The sequence below is a fragment of the Hakea prostrata genome, chromosome 9 (assembly GCF_041222555.1).
Source record: "Hakea prostrata isolate BN-2017 chromosome 9, UWA_Hpros_2, whole genome shotgun sequence".
In the NCBI taxonomy this organism is placed as follows: Eukaryota; Viridiplantae; Streptophyta; class Magnoliopsida; order Proteales; family Proteaceae; genus Hakea; species Hakea prostrata.
The window spans coordinates 50,060,485-50,080,562 of NC_142608.1; the positions used below are offsets into that span (position 1 = coordinate 50,060,485).

At 38.9% G+C, this 20,078-nt stretch overlaps 3 protein-coding genes across 8 annotated transcripts; 1 reads left to right on the forward strand and 2 right to left on the reverse strand.

Moving 5' to 3' along the window:
- The first annotated feature begins 936 nt into the window (after window positions 1–936).
- Window positions 937–3,540, forward strand: LOC149005434 (uncharacterized). 6 transcript variants are annotated; one of them, XR_016175717.1, is made up of 6 exons: window positions 937–2,165; window positions 2,253–2,318; window positions 2,396–2,688; window positions 2,791–2,941; window positions 3,047–3,116; window positions 3,227–3,538. XR_016175717.1 is itself a non-coding variant. In XM_089169669.1 (3 exons), the coding sequence occupies exons 1-3, from the start codon at window positions 1,445–1,447 to the stop codon at window positions 2,536–2,538; spliced, it is 930 nt and encodes a 309-aa protein (XP_089025795.1). In that variant the 5' UTR covers window positions 937–1,444; the 3' UTR covers window positions 2,539–2,743. The 6 variants fall into 6 exon arrangements, 1 of the variants encoding a protein (XP_089025795.1); XR_016175716.1 differs by having other exon boundaries at window positions 3,047–3,539; XR_016175718.1 differs by lacking the exon at window positions 3,047–3,116 and having other exon boundaries at window positions 3,227–3,537.
- An 8,426-nt stretch (window positions 3,541–11,966) lies between these two features.
- On the reverse strand, window positions 11,967–16,571 carry LOC149005435 (reticulon-like protein B17). The gene is made up of 8 exons (XM_089135897.1): window positions 16,490–16,571; window positions 16,292–16,412; window positions 16,119–16,193; window positions 15,874–15,945; window positions 14,667–14,767; window positions 13,304–13,432; window positions 12,989–13,221; window positions 11,967–12,670 (listed from the first exon to the last, which is right to left on the reverse strand). Exons 1-6 carry the CDS (start codon window positions 16,569–16,571, stop codon window positions 13,413–13,415), a joined length of 471 nt encoding a protein of 156 aa, XP_088992023.1. The 3' UTR covers window positions 11,967–12,670; window positions 12,989–13,221; window positions 13,304–13,412.
- Window positions 16,572–16,592: 21 nt separating this feature from the next.
- On the reverse strand, window positions 16,593–17,897 carry LOC149005436 (uncharacterized). The gene has a single exon (XM_089168535.1). It carries the CDS (start codon window positions 17,363–17,365, stop codon window positions 16,619–16,621), a length of 747 nt encoding a protein of 248 aa, XP_089024661.1. The 5' UTR covers window positions 17,366–17,897; the 3' UTR covers window positions 16,593–16,618.
- Between the last annotated feature and the right edge of the window lie 2,181 nt (window positions 17,898–20,078).

The following is a 20,078-nucleotide window of genomic DNA, read 5'->3' on the forward strand; positions in this document are numbered from 1 at the left end:
CTCTGGCTCCATTATGTTTGATATGTGGTCATAATGTTGAAAATGTGGGTCATGCTCTATTATTTTGTCCTCATGCAAAGCGTTGTTGGGAACTTTCTCCTCTTCGCATTAATGTGGATGAGTTTAGAGGTGACCATTTTCATGATTGGATGGTTTTTATTCAATCAAAATTTAAGGGTTGTGGAGATATGGACCGAGTAAACCAAATCTGGAGTGCTTTGATTTGGTGTATTTGGAATACTAGGAATGCAGCTATTTTTCGTGGTATAGATGCTTCCATTCATTACACGATGAATCACTTCTCTTTCTTATTTGCAGATATCCAAAATTTCTTAAATGCTTCTCAGGTTCCAGATCATCAGCAAACACTTTCAGTTGCAAACCACTTAGGAGATGTTTGCTGTTTTCAAGTTTTTGTGGATGGTGCGTGGGAGAGCAACACAAGAAAGGGAGGGAGGAGCTGCATTCTATGGGACGCCAATGGATCTTTTGTCGCTGCACAATGTACCAATGGGTTTGGCCCCTCAGCTTCATTGATGGAACTTCTGGCTGTGAGAGATGGTTTAACTTTGGCACTTTCACTTGGGATATCTCACATCCAAGTGAACTCTGATTGTCTCCCGGTTGTTTTGGGACTTCAAGGATTTAGTGCTTCCTTAGATTGGTCTAGTATTAGTCTTATTTCTGAGATTCAGCGGATTGTCATGAGTTTTAATGTAGTTATCTTCAATTTTGTTCCTAGGTCTAGTAATGGTTTTGCAGATTTTCTTGCTAAGGGAGCTTGTCGTCTTTCCCTTTCTCGTTCATGGTGGAATGTCCCACCTTTATTTATGGTTGATGTCTCTTTATTGTCCAGGTCTCCTGGCTTACACTCTTTTACTTAATGACATGCTTTTAGTTCTTGACCAAAAAAAAAAAAAATACGTAGATACGAATTCAAAAACCACTGAGATTTTCAAAATATTTTGAAAAACACAAAACCCAATCTGAAACCGCCCAACCCTCATTTCGTGATTTCGATTTCGAGGTCCGACGAATCTGGAGAAGAAGAGGAAGAAGAGGAAGAAGAGGAGGAAGAGGAGGAAGCACAAGGCAATCTGGAGAAGAAGAGGAGGAAGCACAAGGCGATCCCAACAGGCTGACTCTCAGTATTATTCATGGCGCGTCCCAACAGGCTGTTTCCAGTTGAGGATTTCTCAGAAAAGAAGAAGAGAAATTGAGAAATTTAGACGGTCTTTCCCCACGTTTTCGCTCTCCCCCATTTTCTCCCCTAAATTTAGCTTCCTTCATCTGCATGTTGCTTATCTCAGAGAGAAAGAGAGGGAGAGAAGAGAAGTCTGTGCTCTGGGTCTTTTGGGTGTTCTTCGAAGGAGAAAATTTGCATAATCGTCTGATGCAAACTTAGCAAAGAAGCAAATCATAGCGAGAGAGTGAAGAAACAGAGATGGATTTTATTAAACGAAGACCAGCAGCTAAAAATTCTGTGGTTGCTGGGTCTGTTTGGGAAATTAGAATGAAGAGCGATGCAGTCAATGGTGGGATCAAGGTGTTCAGTGGGGCAGAGAATTCAGAAGGAGTCGTTGGTGAGGATAAAGGGCTTCAATTTTACAACCGGGTGAAGCGGAATCACAATGATGGAACCTCTGGGAAGAGGAGAACTTGGAATGACAGAAACCCATCTCAGATAAGGAAGACGAAATGGGAATTGAAGAGATTAAGCGATGAAGCGTCTCGGAAGGAGCTTGATGTTTCTGTTTCATTTGATTCTCCTCGAAAAATTTTGACGGATGATGAAGGTATCGATGCTGATGGTGAGTACGAAAGAGAAGATGAAGTGGGTAATTTAGAGATTGAGGTTGAGAAGAAGATTTATGATGATAAAGAAGTCAGCTTTGCAGGACAAAAACCTAAAGAAATAGGAGAAGAAACAAAGAAGGTTCTCCAGATTCATGAAAAGCCTATGACTATACCTATCTCTGTTAATGTGAACAAGAAAGTTGCGAATGAAGAGAAGAAACCCAGGAAATTTGTGAATGAAGAGAAGAAAGTTCATCATCAGAATCGAGAAAAACCCAAGCACATTTTTTCAAGGGTGAATAATAAACAGCAAAGCCCTGTTAGATTTCCTCCTCTCATCGATCCTTCTCTCAGAAAAACAGCACCTGGTAAATTATTTCTTGTACCATTTTAGAGATTTCAACTCCTGATTCTGATTGTTTCAGTATTAAATTCTTTATTATGTCTCTCCTCAGTTGCATCTTCAGCTTCAAAGGTGTTCGACAGTATTCCGGATACATCACACAAGTTGCAGAACATGGGTTAGTTACCAATTTCTCGGCTAAATTGATATGATTATGTTTATTTATTTACTTGAAAAGCACCATCAATTTCACAGTGGTTCTTTCAATTTTAGTGGACTTGGTGATGTGGAGAGACGTTTCAAAATCAGCTTTTGCTTTTGGAGGGGGAATGTTCTTCCTGCTCTTATCATCCTTCATAGGAGAGCTAATTTTAGGTAAACATTACAAGCCACAGTGATTACAACTCTCCAATAATCTCTGTTGCCATCACTTCCCATCACTGAATTCTATTTTCAGTCCTGATTTTCTACAGCTTGATTTCTGGAATTTCCTACCTGGGCCTTGTCTATATTGCTACTAACTTCTTATCTAAATCAATTCTATTCAGGTAATCCTCCCAAACAACAAATCTTCTTAGTAAAAAGTTCCCATTTTTCTGTTTCTGTCTTTTTGATTTTGTATTCCTTATTCGAGAAACCAAATGTAACAGGGGAAATATAGGTGTGGATATATCAAACAAGGATTGTAAAGTGGAAGAAGAAGAAGCAATCAAGTTATTAAACAGAAACCTTCCTTACTTGAATGAGTTTCTAGTGAATCTCAAGGGCCTCTTATCAGGGGATCCTGCCTCTACAATGAAGGTGAAGTGTAAAATAAACATCTCTTTCTCTTTCTCTCTCTCTCTCTCTCTCTCTCTCTCTAAGGAAGCAGAGTTACTAAGAAAGATAAAATTTTGATAATGGCAGCTAGCAATATTGCTGTTTGTTTTGGCTCGATATGGAAGTTCCATAACCATTTGGGGGATGGCCAAACTGGGTTAGATCAGATTTCTGAATTGTTCAAAACTTTTACAGTTGAACTATCCAAAGAAGAACCTTTTTACTGTTGCTGTATTAATTATTCTTCACTTTCTCTTCTTTGGGTAGGTTTCTTTGGTCTTGCCATGGCTATCAACTCACAGCTCATGGTAATGAAGTTCTATTATTGCCTCCTTTTTTTTTTTTTTTTTTTTTTTCTCTCTTTATAATATCTGCTGATGCAGACCAGTCAATAGTCAAGAACAGACCTGGAGACTAATCAATGGGATATGATGCACCCACTCTTCATTGGTTCACACCCAATTTCCCAAACCCAATGATGATAACTCTGTCGGTCAGTGCTTTTAATTATGGGACCTAGTCCTTGCTAATTGAGCTGCTTCCTTGTGGTTATACCTGTGTGAGGGCCTGGGTAATCTTGTTTCTTGCATCACCGGGAGAATGTGGGGTCCGTAGCATTCTTTCCGACGAAAAAGAGGCTATTGGAGTCAAAGGAGAGTTTTTAGGCAATAATTGGAAGTCATATGCTGTGAATGATAGCACGACCTTTTGATATTAAATGTATGACAATCACAGATAATGATAATCAATTAATTTGAAGGACTCCCTAGATCACTATAAATTGAAGCTCTCATAAAAGGTCAGATGAGATGCGATGAGGATGCCTCAAAGAAAAAGAAAAAGAAAAAAAAAAATTAAAAAATCTCTTCTTTGCAACTTCCTTCAGATAATGTGTGAAGTAAATCGGAGTTAATCGTAGTTGTCAATGAGTTCCAAGGCAGGATAAGATTCATCCATGTATGTCTGATTGTTAGCTCAATTATGAATAAATACACATTTTAGTGCAAATATTTTGCTATTTGAAATCCTTTCTTTTGACGCTCTTATTCTGGATGATGATCCCAGATGTGTATTGTTGTTTATGTTTTGTTTTTCAGCAAATTCTTTCATCGCTTGTGCTATTATTCAGTTGGTGTCTTTAGTATTCCAGGCTGATATTATTTTGATGAGCAACAGATGCAGAGAGTGACAAAATACCAATTATAGCACATAAGCCCTTTGTGAGAGAACTGAAAAGTGAATTTCAATATTCCCATGTCTTATCTTTGTTGGGGAGATCCACTGGGAATGCTTATGACAACTAGCTAGAGATTTAGTTTTAAGGCTGTTTTAGTGTTACAATTTTGTGAGTGTAACTTTAACTCATGTTTCTGAATATACCCCAATCACATTATATTAACCAGAGTATTTTGTACTGGTTGAAGTGACTAATCTTTCTCTTTCTTTGCCAAGTGATTGACTAATGACTTCAATCCTCAAAGAATGGTTTAGTAGCGGTTATATATGATGCACAACATTTTCCTTCTTGTCCAGTTGTCAGATGATAAACTTTCTAAACAACACATTGCCGGAAAAATGCTGATCAAAGTCCTATGGTTTTAGATGGGATGCCCTCAAATATGTTGTCGGATGCACTTATCCGATTCTTGTGATTCTTAATAGCCGAAGCCGGATAGTAGATGGATATCCTTTGCTCCCAACTTCGCAAGTGGATGAAATAAATAATCTCCATGATGATTTCCCGAGTTGCAAATAACGGTGGGTTTATCGATTCGAGATGCTTCGGTCTCTAGAAATTTGATGCTTGATAGACAAGCCATCGAAATGTCCTTGTCGGGGGTTTGCATCCCTGTGAACAATGATGAGTTGCGGAGGCTGATTCGGCCGAGGAGCATCTCTCTCTGCTGCATCCCTTCCCAACCATTTGGAAACAACCAGTACTTTGCATGAAAATCTTAATGGCATCACAATGTATACCCCAACCACATAACCCTGATAAACATTATTAAGGAGATAATCAGGTTCCACTGTTCTCAACAACAAGGCCTGCGTAGTTGATATGGTTGAGAAAAAAGTTGTTTTATTTAATTTCTAGTGACAATCAATTGGATTTTTCTTGTGTGTCTTTTATTAGTCACTATTCCTGCTCAATGTTTCAATAATTTGAGTTATTTTCTGTTTCAAGTTTTTGATGTGACAATTTCTAATTATGATTGATTATTGAACAGAACGAGGGAAAGAGAAGCCCGATTACTTGGCCACACTTGGATGTAGATCCAAGCTCACCTACTTATTCAAAAGTTATCCATCGACTACTTGTGCCTTACTTACATGATGAACTACACCACTCTGGTTGGAATGCCTGCAGTTCTTGTTATGGAGATCCAACTGGCAACCGCCATTTTCTGGTCCTCCCATCAAAGTACAATTTATGGTGTGCTTTTGTGCCACTTGCTTTTCCGTATTTAATGTTGAAAACTGAAGTTATCTATTGATTTGAGGGTTGCAATTATTTTTAGATAGCTGAAACACTTATGAAAGGTGTTAGGTAGGGTCACTGATAAAGCATGTGGACTTCAAGCTTTCGGGCACGGGATCAAAGCCATCCTATCCCCACACCCCCAACCTTATCCGTAGAAAAAGTGGTGGGAAATTGGGATTAGGTGGAGCAACTATACAGAGAAGCATTTGTTTCTCAAAACTCTGTTGTTAAACAACTTTGAAATCATTTCCACCTTAGATTGGTCTGATTGTAGGAATGCCCTTTAAATTTGCCCCTGTATGACATTCTATTCCCCTTCCTCCTGTTTTTGTTATACTTTATACCAATATTTGTCCTTCCCAATTTTAAATTGACCCTCATCTTTGCTAAATTGTTTTGCCTACTCCACTCAGCTTGGCAGAATTTTTGAGTTTAAAATCACTGATTGAATGAGAGTTCATCTTGTGGTGGTGAATGCTCATTTAAATTTTCTTTGGATGCATGTGAAAACTTTCATATTTTAATGGTTGATGACTCCTTTCTTTCTCAAATGCATGTCTATGGGTTTCTACGTGGAGTGTCTTTTTTTTTTTTTTTTTTTTTTTTTTTTTATTTAATATAAGAAAACGGGAAGAATTACTCCCACAACTTTCACACCAGCAGTCAGTGAAGAGCAGCTCTTTTTATTTCTTAGACAAGTGATGCAAGCAATATAATTTATGTTGTCTGAATTCTAGACACTACAAAGATGGTACCTTGACTTGGAAGTATAAATATGAAATACAACTGTTTTGCACAAGATTGATTTTCCCCAGTGAATTATCATGTTCTACTAGTTATGAATTACTGGATATTGCAGGAACATGTCAAATATGCAGCCTCTGAAGCTTTTTGCTTGTCTCATTTAAACTCATTTTCTTTAATTTTGAAGTCATGTTTTGCACTCATGGTAAACATCTATAATGCTACACAATCTAGTATGTCCAATACAGCACATTAAAGTGCGAAGGTGAACTAAAACTTTTACTATCATTTGTTGTCTCCTAATTGAGTACTCAACCTTAAGAAAGCCTTATACCAGGCAAATAGGGTGGCTACATGATGTAGTTCTAGATTGGTAGGGGACCAGTAGAAGTTAATGACCAGATCTGCTATGAACAGGTGGGCTTGACTAGGCCAAAAAAATAGTATTTGGTCATATTAGGGTTAGGATTTTATTGGACTGTGGTTTAGTGAAAGGTTTATGTCAAATGAGGGTGTAGTGGATAACAGTGAAGGTCTCACAATGTTTTAATGGGGGTGAAGTATATGGAATTGATTTGACAGCAATTTACAGGTAGGGTCTTAAGAAAGGGGTTAGAATTGTAGATCTCCATATTTGACTCACTAATGTGCTTGTGGACCTGTGAATGTGGTGCAGTTGTGTGATCATTTATCCGGAATGGGTGGATGCTATTGTGAAGACAGGTCATCTACAAGTATGGAGCAACCCACTCCGGGCAAGGGAGGATGTTACTGCTGACTTCAAACACAACAAAAAATCCAGGTCGGAGATTTTATAGGTGCCCAAATGGTGTAAGGCATCCACATTCTTTTATTTGGGTAGATCAGATGTGTGGCAATGAAGCAGCAACGTACGTCCATTCTAGAGCTTCAACGTCGTATGACAATGTCAATTGTAGAGGACATGAGGTGAGATCGCCAAAAATATATGACGAGCCACTACGCAATCCGCTGAATTTGGCTGCTGCAAGGCGAGCCCTTACTCATCAAGTGCACAATCAATCAGTGTTGGACCGAATCACAATGTTGTATCATGTAATTTTGTTCTTGTGTGTTTGGGTTTTTTTACTTTCTTGTTATGTACTTTATTCAAGAAAAATATAAACGCCCTACGTTCAAAGTCAGTACTATAACATAGACAAGAGGATAAGAGTAAAGTGGTTGGGTATTACTGAAATTTTATTTTAACAAAATATATTGTATCTATGTGAAAGACTGATCAAATTGTAATCAAGGGTTGTAAGTACTTGTCAAAACAATTTTACCTATAATATATGATTCTCAGAGTGATCACAGAGACGAAACGGAATGGTTCCTTCCTCCCCATTGTCGTTACTATGAAGTCTTTGATCCACCCCGCTTTTGCTTGCTCTAGTAAAGCCTGGCAATTAACTGTTCCTCCCTAGTCCCTTGGCCCCTGATGCCACTACAAACCATTCCTCCCGTAAAATCCATTAATCCCTCCCGTACCACTCCCTTCAACTGTTTAGACGGACCCACTCGGAATCTCCCGCCTATTTGTCACCCCTTCCCTATCGGAGAGTCAAGTAGGGAAGCCACTAACACCGGTAATGCCAGGCGGTCATTGTCCATGGCTAGAAACAATGCATGGCCACTCTACCATTGCTTATGATTAGGCTGTATAAGTCTACCGATATCGAGCCAATCACATCCACTTTTGGTACAAACAATCCTCCCTTACTTTCCGTTGTGAATCTGTAGGCTTTTTGAATAATGTAAACCAATTCCCGTTGCATTTGGTTTGACTTCTTACTATCCTGGTGCATAACACTGGTTTACTCGCAATATCTACGTATATGTGTACTTCAAAGTCCGGGTTTAAAATAATACATTGTCTTCGCAAAGGGGCAACATTTGTATAGGTCTATATAAAACTCAATAACTAATGTGTTTTCAAATCTTCATTTTGTTTGCGGTTCGGTGATACGAAACTCCGGAATGGGTGGATGCTATTGTGAAGATGGGTCATCTACAAGTATGGAGCAACCCACTCCATTATGCTATTGCGGGCAAGGGAGGATGTTGCTGCTCACTTCAAATACAACAAAAAATCCAGGACGGAGATTTTATAGGTGCCCAAATGGTGTAAAGCATCCATTTTCTTTTATTTGGGTAGATCGGATGTGTGGCGATGAGAGCGACAACGTATGTACGTTCTACGACTTCAACGTCTTACGAAAGTGTGAATAGTCGAGGACATGAGGTGAGATTACCACCAATATTTGACGGACCGACATCGCAATCCGATGAATTTGGATGCTAAAGCAGTGAACCCTTAATCATCAACGGCAAAATCAAAGACTCGTTGGACCAAATTACATTGGAACATCTTGTAATTTTGTTCTTATGTGTTTGGCTATTCTTACTTTCTTGTTATGTACTTTATTCAAGAAACATTTAACCCCCGTACGTTCAATGTCACTACTGTAACATATACGGTAGGACAATAGTAAAGTGGATGGGTAGTTGAGTACTTTATTTCAAAAAAATGTACTCTATCTATGTCAAACACTAATCACAATGTATTTGAAGGGTTGGAAGTAGTTGTCAAAACAAGTTCACCTATAATGTATGATATTGTACATAATCAATTATATAATCTTTCATATATATTGTCCATATGAGAGTTAAGCGGTGATGAAACAAATAATTCAACCCATATATGGTTTTATTTTTTTAAATTATTGATTCCCTTTTATTAGTGTTACATCCGTGGGCTTTAAACATTACTGTAAGTCTTCAATTTATAATTTCAGTGACTATAACAGTGTGATGGAACATATTAATTTGACTACGAACCCAAATCAATTCACGATGACAAAATTGGGATCACCGCCGTTTTGTTATGTGAACACATACCAAAGGGAATGATTCTCTTTTAAACGGCAGCAACCCGTTTCGTCTGGGAACACAGAGAGCAAATGGGCCGATTCCCTTTTAAGGGGAACCAGCCCGTTGTCGGTGCGACAGAGAGCAAATGGGCCGATTCCCTTTTAAGGGGAACCAGCCCGTTTCGTCATGGGCGATGTCCCTTTTAAAGGGAACCAACCCGTTGTCCTTGGGCCAGGGGAACCAGCCCCCGTCAACGATGAACACAGAGGCGAAACGAGCCAGCCCCTTTAAAGGGACCACCCCTTTCGCCCGATGAACACAGAGAGCAAATGGGCCGATTCCCTTTAAAAGGGAACCAAACATAGAGAGCAAATGGGCGTTTCACGAACACAGAGAGCAATGGGCCATTCCCTTTAAAGGAAACCAGCCCGTTTCCAATCGATGAACACAGAGAGCAAATGGGCCGGTTCCCTTTTAAAGGGAACCAACCCGGGAACCAGCCCGTTTCGTCTCGTGAACACAGAGAGCAAATGGGCCATCGTTAAAGGAATCACCCCATGCACCGATGAACACGGCCGCGACAACGGGCCGGTTCCTTTTAAAGGGAACCAGCCTCGTTTGCCAAAGCCAGAAGGGCCCCCCCCGTTAAAGGGAACCAGCCCCTATCGATGAACACAGAGGCGAAACGGCCGCCTCAAAGGCCCCCCTTCCGATGAACACAGAGAGCAAATGGGCCGATTCCCTTTTAAAGGGAACCACCCCCCTTCCCGCTGCAACACGAGAGAGCAAATGGGCCGATTCCCTTTAAAGGGAACCGGCCCTGCTTCGTCACCCTTTTAAAGGGACAACACAACACAGAGCAAATGGGCCGATTCCCTTTAAAAGGGAGCCACCCCGTTTGCATCGTCACAGAGAGCAAATGGGGCGATTCCTTTTAAATGGCGTACCCTCCCTTTAAATGGAACCAGCCCGTTTCATCGTCGTCACACACAGAGAGCAAATGGGCCGATTCCCTTTTAAAGGGAGCCACTTTTGCTTCCCCTCACAACCCGAGGAAGGGCAATTCCCTTTTAAATGGAACCCACCCGTTTCGTGCATCACAGAGAACAAATGGGCCGATTCCCTTTTAAAGGGAACCGTACCACCATTCTCATGCCCCAGGAACACAGAGAAATGGGCCGATTCCCTTTAAAGGGGAACACAGCTTATGTCACACCGTCAACACAGAGAGAAAATACGTTGACGAACTTTAAAAGGGAACCAAGTACTTTCTTCATGAGAACACATACACCAATGGGGTTGGTTCCCATTTCATCCCGAGATCAAAAAGTATCAAATTCCCGTTACGAAATAATAAAAAAACTAGCACATTTTCATGTTCATACATATGAAAAAATAACACTTTGAATAGGCGAAAATGCCGTTCACATATGAATGTATGCTTTATTTGCATTGTAACAAAAATGCGTGAACCATCGGTGCGGCAAAATATTCAATTCACTTGTTAACAAAGAAATTAACCGATCGTACAATGTAGTCAAATACTAATGTGAATGTGTTGTTTCATCTAAGTCCATGTAAGAGAATTTATTTACATTAACTCCGGGGATATAAAAGAAAAGAATCCGGTGTAACCGGGGGAGGTTTTGTGAACATATTAAAATGGATCCTAGATTAACTCGTAGGGGTAACAACGAATTGCACACATAGAAGAATCACTTGTGGTGCCTTTCATGGGGTGGTCATTCAACGTGGTGTTGTATCTCGCCACACGAGTGCAACACAAGTGCTGATCAAATATCCACAAGACAAATATTGAACCACATAAGGTTTTCCATGGAGGTTCAACTTTCTCTCCTCTCGTCTCGTCACCATCGATGCACCACCTATCATAGAGAAACAAGGTAACCAAGACTAAATTGTTAGTACACGTAATGAATAGAAAAATCCAACATCCGAATAGAATGTGTCCGTATTAAAGAAACGCCTGCAATGCAGAAGAACATTCTCACCACAATATCAAAGAAGAACATAGTCACCCGGCCGATTCCCCTTCGTAACCCCAACATGTGTTAGCAAAATTTGGATTTTATAAATTAGACATATTGGAAGTATCATAATTGTTTCACTATGGCATTGAACATAATGATTTCTTCTATATTTGATAATTAGGTTGCTTTTTAGTTCCTACTTCTTAATACCACACCACGAAGGATGACAATATTGCATGGCAACAAGGATTCCTGATCAATGCAAGAAAACAAAAGACAATGTGTAACAACTATAATGAAGTCATTGTTGGAGGAAAGGCATGGTTGAAAGGGGTTGGTTCCCTTTAAAAATACGACATTTGACGATGTTAATCCTTGAATAAATATATTGGAGAAAATAAGTGATGCTCCTACTTATTACCCAAATAGTAGATATCATGGTTTACCGCTGAATTAAACAAACTTTGTGAATGACAGACCAAAACTGGCAAGTTTAATGCAGTAATGCGATGAATAAGCTCAACCAATTGAAATAGCAAGAAAAGGGCAAAAGGCCAACAATCACAATAACCGTTTGGATATTTGAAGATGGGGATAATACAATCCTAAACTGTAAGTTTGTAACTCAAATAATGACACTAATGTGAGGAATGGATATTGGAACTCCAAATATAGACAAAAAATACTAGTCATAATACCAATGATTCAATATTCTCAAGCAACAAGAGTGCACAATTAGTACACCGTACAATGAAAAAGAAACATATAAAACCACCTGGAAATAAGGAAGCAATGCCTCTTCTACGATAGCACTCCCACCAAACTGATCGTCTTCTCTAGAGGCATTTTTGACTCATCAAAATCCTCGAGCCACATTTGGAGACCGGTCTCCGTTGATGATCCTTTACCCCCAAAGAAGTTGATTAGAAAATCAAGTTGATCTTGATGAAGATGCACTAGCATAGGAAGGAATGTGATGGTTAACCTGGATCGAAAAACCAAAACATAGCCATGCTTCAGAAACTTATAATCAGTTCACTGTCTACTGGACAACGAGGCTGGAATCTATATTGTACATCCAAAACTATTGTCATGGTTTTCACTAGGTCATATGGTACTCTATTATTGTTGTAAATGGAATCTGAAATCCAATTACACTAGCACATTAAGGCCAAAAGTTGAAGGTCATAAATCATTACTCTTAATCTAGGGCCTTCTAGGATCAAGATTCCAATTAAAATGCTTCGTGTGTTTTAATGATGCAAAACACAAAACAAGTTCAATTACCTTAATCATCGAATGTCATGCATTAAATCCAAGCAACCAATCCAGTTATATACTCCAAACATATGCATAGGAAACTAGAAAGATCTCTTTCATCATTCAAGTAGGCAGTTGTTAAAATAACTTGAGGGCTCATATGCCCCAACCAATCAATAATGGAAGCACATCTTATCCATGTTCCTTGCCATCAAGAGAATATAGAAGCAGCAAGGTCTCCCACATCATGCAAGTTTAGAGACTTGTTATCAGAAGTAGCACACAATGAACATCTCTACATACCACCATCCAAGGAAAAGCCAATCTAAGCAGCAAGGTCTCCTACAGGATGCAAGTTTAGAGACCGGTTATCAGAAGTAGTACGCAATGAAATCTCTATACACCACCATTCAAGGAAAAACCAATCTTCAGATAATCAGATATTACAAAGATTTCATGATCATTCAAACTACCAACTTATTCACATTAACAGCACCTTCCCACTATCCTATATAGAAAACCTAAAATGGGGGGAAATAAACTTCACAATACCATAAAGAAATGTTCTAGATTGATTGTCGAACATTTACAAGAGAGGAAAGCAAACACTCGAAATCAGCAAATGCATTGATATGATTAAAATTCATAAAACAGATTTACACTTTCTATTGGTTCAGCAGTCGCTATCCTCTTCTCTTCTTCTTCTTTTCTAACAGGATCAAAGGTTGATTGTCAGCACATCTTCAAACAGAAGTAAAGCATCATGAGGAACTAGGAATTTGCCAGGTGGGGTACTAGAAAAGAAACTTTTGTCATCAATGTGCTCCACATCCAAGCCAATAAACCAAGATCCCAATGAAACATCCTCATTAGCATATTTCTCCAGCACATGCCTGAGAAACAATATACATGGATTATACAATTTCGAGTACAATATAGACATAAACCTGTTCAATAAAGAGAAGTCACCCTTACTGGCTTATAGAGATACAAGTAGAGATAGATCTTTTTAAATCGCGTAAGTTGGCTTGTGGCATGGCTGAAATATTTGTTTCTCCCCTCACTAAAATTCCAATACTCAGGTTCATGGTATGTAACTCCCATCTGTTCCATGTGAAGTTCCAGTTAGTAACAGCAGATTAACAGTTTCTGAATGAGAAATCAAGAAAAAAACCCGAGGGGAAAAGAAAAAAAAGAATAAAAAACACAGAGAATTGCACATTGATAACAGTTTCAAGCTACAAGAATATCCCCTTTTCACGAACAAATTCTGCTTCCCTTTTCCTAACAATCATTTCCCTTGTGGAAGTAAGGAGAAGCACTTACTAATGTGTAACAATATGGGAATCACAACAAAACCCGAAACAGCACTACAAAGAATCCCAGTTGGGCTTGTTAGTCATAAATCCAACAACTGCGCACTACACCTAAGCACCAATGTGTTGATGTGGAAAGAGTACCAATAATGCCTGTTACCAAGTGAGCTCATATCACATTCCAATCTTCTTCAAATTCGAGAACTTGAGGCGCCACTTGCTCTTTTGGTTATGCATGACCCTCATTATCCTTGAACAGAGTCAAAACAGTTCCATAGAAAATGAGAATGCGCATTCATGAATACATAGAAAATATTTACCTACTGAAAGCTTCTAGCAAGCACTAATCCAACCAAATTCAGATTTTCCTTTGAGAGGGAAATAGGGAAACATAGATTAATCCAAGCTTCAATCCCACAGCATACGATATAAAGGATGGGTGGGTAAGGGTGAATATATTTCTAGCACTCAAACCCTCCCAAATTAAAGTTTGTTTCTGTAATTGTTTACAAACATTTAGTTATCTTATAAGTGATAATAAGATATCCTAACATATGTTTACAAACATTTAGTTAGATGCATCTAACAAACTTGATGATAAGAACTCTGAACACACGGTGTGAGAGATAATTGCATTCTCAAATGCTTCTTACAATACTATATGATAGTCAAAACATGATTCTAAGAACTCTAAACACACAGTATGAGAGAGAATTGCATTCTCAAATGCTTCTTACAATACTATATGGTAGTCAAAACATGATTCAGTTTTGATAAGTAATTCATTATCCTTCATGAAACCCACATGTAAATCAGTAAATGTATGAAGAGAATTGACTTGTGTTTGTCAAAACCCAACATATCATGGCCTCCATCTTTACGTTTCTTGTTATAACAACCATAAGAAAGGATAAATGAAGAAGTGAAGAACATGGTCAAAAAAGAGAGGATGATTAAAGAACTCAGTAAAAAAAGTATACAAGCCCAAAAACTGCACTCATATAAAGTAATGGAGTACTCACCCCAGTAGACCCAGCTGCAAGGATATTGCTTGTCAACTATATCTATATACTTCCGCATTGCTTCTTCAGGCTGCAAAGCACCCAAACTCTGCCATGCATTCCTTCCAGAAGTCACCAGAAATTCATTAGCATATCACTCAAGAAAGGTAAAATATTAAAAGGCAATTTAACTACAAAACCAGTCAAACAATCAAATATACAAATAAAGCTTCCTTCTTCCCCATCATGATCAACTCTATCAAGAACACTACTGTGTATATCAATGCATTTGCAAAACACCACCAATCCACAGGAAAAATAACAGGTTCATTGCAACCTGAATACCTTAAATATTTAGCTGTCTGGATTGGTATGCCTAAGAATGCTCCAAAAGGGTACATTTCTAATCTGTTATTTTAAAACCTAGAAGTAATCAATAGCACTTAGTTGGGGGGGGGGGGGGGGTTCTTAAGAGGTTCTCTTTCCTTTCCTGATTATGCAAAAAGAAAAAGACACACAAATAAAAGAACAATATGAGGAGAAACTTGAGGTGCTATCTGCAGCCAAGTAAATCAAGATCACCCAAGAAAATAAAGGTGTGAAGTCCTAAAACGTTGGTCTGTGCTATACCATTTAAAGAGACCTTGCGTTTTAGTCCTATCACTCATGAATTTGTACAGACTAAAATACCAACTGAAGCCTTTCCTTCCCCCTTAGTGGGTTTGGCAGAGCAGTGGCATCACTAACTAAATAACGGACATGCATTCAACATGGAGATCCTGCAAATATCCAAGGAAGAAGGGCTGAACAGAGAGAATATATATAGGCAGCCCTTTAGTCTCTGTTTTTATTTCTAAATTGACTTCAACAAATATGGCAAAATCCCAAGTTCAAAATTTTGACAGTATCATCTTATTCAAATTATTCCATTCCAAAGCATGATTGAAATGATCAGGCCTCTGTTTTGGACCCAGCACATCATTATAGCTAATATATCAGTAGAAAAGAACAATCAATTATACAAGAGTCGACCCGTCAATCGTGTTCTTGGAGAGATCCAGTTCAGAAAGCTTAGAGGAGTAATTTCCAAACATCTTGCCTGAGATATTGTAAACGGAGAGGTTGATTCCGGTGACCCGTTTAGCACTGCAAGTAATTCCAGGCTAGAAACAAGGGGAAGAATTGTTGTTCCATTTCATATATGGACCATTGTTGAATGGATTGTTACCTTGAAGGAATGTCTTCAGTTCTAATAGTACTTCTTTGTCGCTTTGTAAAGTGCTTGCTGCTACTACCTGACCTGAAGAAGAAAAACCAAAAATCAAAACCTTGCATCTTTTCCCTGTTCTAACGAGCAAATAAACTGAAGTACCAGAGAATTTATTCAGGAAAATTTACATATATCTTCAAAAAAGACAGAAACAGAAAAATGGGAACTTTTTACTAAGAAGATTTGTTGTTTGGGAGGATTACCTGAATAGAATTGATTTAGATAAGAAGTTAGTAGCAATATAGACAAGGCCCAGGTAGGAAATTCCAGAAATCAAGCTGTAGAAAATCAGGACTGAAAATAGAATTCAGTGATGGGAAGTGATGGCAACAGAGATTATTGGAGAGTTGTAATCACTGTGGCTTGTAATGTTTACCTAAAATTAAGCTCTCCTATGAAGGATGATAAGAGCAGGAAGAACATTCCCCCTCCAAAAGCAAAAGCTGATTTTGAAACGTCTCTCCACATCACCAAGTCCACTAAAATTGAAAGAACCACTGTGAAATTGATGGTGCTTTTCAAGTAAATAAATAAACATAATCATATCAATTTAGCCGAGAAATTGGTAACTAACCCATGTTCTGCAACTTGTGTGATGTATCCGGAATACTGTCGAACACCTTTGAAGCTGAAGGGATGCAACTGAGGAGAGACATAATAAAGAATTTAATACTGAAACAATCAGAATCAGGAGTTGAAATCTCTAAAATGGTACAAGAAATAATTTACCAGGTGCTGTTTTTCTGAGAGAAGGATCGATGAGAGGAGGAAATCTAACAGGGCTTTGCTGTTTATTATTCACCCTTGAAAAAATGTGCTTGGGTTTTTCTCGATTCTGATGATGAACTTTCTTCTCTTCATTCACAAATTTCCTGGGTTTCTTCTCTTCATTCGCAACTTTCTTGTTCACATTAACAGAGATAGGTATAGTCATAGGCTTTTCATGAATCTGGAGAACCTTCTTTGTTTCTTCTCCTATTTCTTTAGGTTTTTGTCCTGCAAAGCTGACTTCTTTATCATCATAAATCTTCTTCTCAACCTCAATCTCTAAATTACCCACTTCATCTTCTCTTTCGTACTCACCATCAGCATCGATACCTTCATCATCCGTCAAAATTTTTCGAGGAGAATCAAATGAAACAGAAACATCAAGCTCCTTCCGAGACGCTTCATCGCTTAATCTCTTCAATTCCCATTTCGTCTTCCTTATCTGAGATGGGTTTCTGTCATTCCAAGTTCTCCTCTTCCCAGAGGTTCCATCATTGTGATTCCGCTTCACCCGGTTGTAAAATTGAAGCCCTTTATCCTCACCAACAACTCCTTCTGAATTCTCTGCCCCACTGAACACCTTGATCCCACCATTGACTGCATCGCTCTTCATTCTAATTTCCCAAACAGACCCAGCAACCACAGAATTTTTAGCTGCTGGTCTTCGTTTAATAAAATCCATCTCTGTTTCTTCACTCTCTCGCTATGATTTGCTTCTTTGCTAAGTTTGCATCAGACGATTATGCAAATTTTCTCCTTCGAAGAACACCCAAAAGACCCAGAGCACAGACTTCTCTTCTCTCCCTCTCTTTCTCTCTGAGATAAGCAACATGCAGATGAAGGAAGCTAAATTTAGGGGAGAAAATGGGGGAGAGCGAAAACGTGGGGAAAGACCGTCTAAATTTCTCAATTTCTCTTCTTCTTTTCTGAGAAATCCTCAACTGGAAACAGCCTGTTGGGACGCGCCATGAATAATACTGAGAGTCAGCCTGTTGGGATCGCCTTGTGCTTCCTCCTCTTCTTCTCCAGATTGCCTTGTGCTTCCTCCTCTTCCTCCTCTTCTTCCTCTTCTTCCTCTTCTTCTCCAGATTCGTCGGACCTCGAAATCGAAATCACGAAATGAGGGTTGGGCGGTTTCAGATTGGGTTTTGTGTTTTTCAAAATATTTTGAAAATCTCAGTGGTTTTTGAATTCGTATCTACGTATTTGACACAGGTATAAAACGCTTGATCGAACCGCCCAACTCGGACCGCCTAATACCACTTGGACCGAACCGTCAGCAAAAACCAAGTAATATAGGTGGGTTTATCATTTTTTAATGGAAATATGCTGCGAGCCGTCCGATCTAATCGGACGGCTCGCTCCACCGTAGTGCGCATTAATTACGCACTACAGAAGCAAAATTGCTCAATCTCGGGTTGAGATCCTCGACGGCGCATTTTGTGGCGGCCATTCAGCGGCCGCTACGGATGAGCGCCGTGTGGACCTCCTAGAAATCGTGGCCACTGGCTCTTTAAATGTTATATAAACCGTATTACTTTCAAACCGAACCGGATCAAAGCAATAAAACAACCTACACCTTAAAACCGAACCGATCCTCTTATCTCTCATCTCTCGTCTCTACCTCTTTTGAGGAAGTTGTAGAAGACGATGACGACGACGAGACTAAACAAAGTACTAGTTTTACAGAACTTAGTTTATAAAGAGATTGCAGAGGCCAGGCTGTGAAAATCTGAAGACTGAAGTACACAGATACGCTCAATAATTTCTATATTAAATTACTTAAACGTGACTAATCATTTTAGAGCGGAGTTGGATACAGATTACAGAGTAGCCCTGAAACCTGACTCTAAACATGAAACAAAAAGGGAAGAATCTTTGGATATTTCTCACGCAAAAAGGGATATACCTTTTGTTTGAAAATGAAAGGCTACGGTCACTCCAAGAATTGGAAATTTCACCTTTTGCTTTACTTCTCAGCCAGAGAAGAGCATAAACAAATGAAAAACCAGTAATCAAAGAGTATTCAAATCCGAAATCTATTTTGAAAATCAAAGATGGAAGAAACGAAAGGCAAGCAGAATTTGCATATATACAGATCAGAGCACGGAGATATATGAAGTCTGGATTCTAAAGGAGAATCAAAGAAGAAAAACAGAGAAAATAACATTCAGTAAAATTTCTACCAATCGATCAGAACATCAGTTCTTACAAGAAAAAAAAATCACAACATCAGTAAAGATTATACTTACGATTCGCTAAGATCGCCTAATCCGCTCCTGCTTAATGCGAGGTTTTGAAAAAATAGGACTGTTCGATCTCGTCGTCGTCGCATTCTTCTGCAACTTCTTCAAAAGAGATAGAGACGAAAGGGTTGGTTCGGTTTAAGGTATAAGTTGTTTTATTGTTTTAATCCGGTTCGGTTTGAAATTAATACTGTTATATAAAACTTAAAAACCCTGTGGCCACGATTTCCAGGAGGTCCACGCGGCGCTCATCTATAGCGGCCGCTGGTTGGCCGCTACAAAACGCGCCGTCGAGGATCTCAACCCCTCAATCTCCACCATCCGGATGTCTCCCTTCTTGTCCTTCAGATGTGTATCTTATGGTAATTAAAGGACATTAGATCTAAGCCATCCAAACACTTGCTTCACTGACTGTTGGATGTGGATCAGTGAGAGAGGTACAAATACCCGTCATCTTTTCTTCTTTTTTCTTCAATTTCATCTCATTTCTCCTTTGCACGTTTTGGTGTAGCTACTGAAGAATTAGAAGCTTCTCCTTTTCATTTTGATTGTTTTCAAACTCTTATCATTTTCAAATCATTTGTGATCAAGCTAGCAAGTGTTCCTACCCCTTTTTTGCTTTCCTTGCATTTATTTCGTTACTTATGTGATGCTTACTGTTTTTCTTTTGCACTTCATCTTCTTCTATTTTTCATTATTGTTGGGAAATGTCATGTCAACATTGCCACATCAACCTCCATTAGTTTTGATGATAATAAACACAAATTTCTAATGTCTACATTAAGTTGTCATTGTCCAACTCATTACTAAAACAAGTGGACCAAACTGACTGGATGCTCAAGCCCAAATCAAGATCAAGTAATCTTGGACAAGGAATCAAGGTCAAGATGATCAACAAGTTCAAAGCATCGAAGATATGAAGATCAAGTCAAGTTCAAGACTAAGAAGAATTCGGGACTTAGAACACATACACATGCACTCATATGTAATCGCATTAAATCATATACATATCATGTCACTAGACTGACCTAAGACATATTAGGAGTGTATGAGGCTTAGAGTAGGTTAAAACACCAAAAAGCCAATCAAGTCCCTGTCCAAACTTGTTGGTGTACTCTGTGATGTAGACGGACGTCCGTCCAATCACAG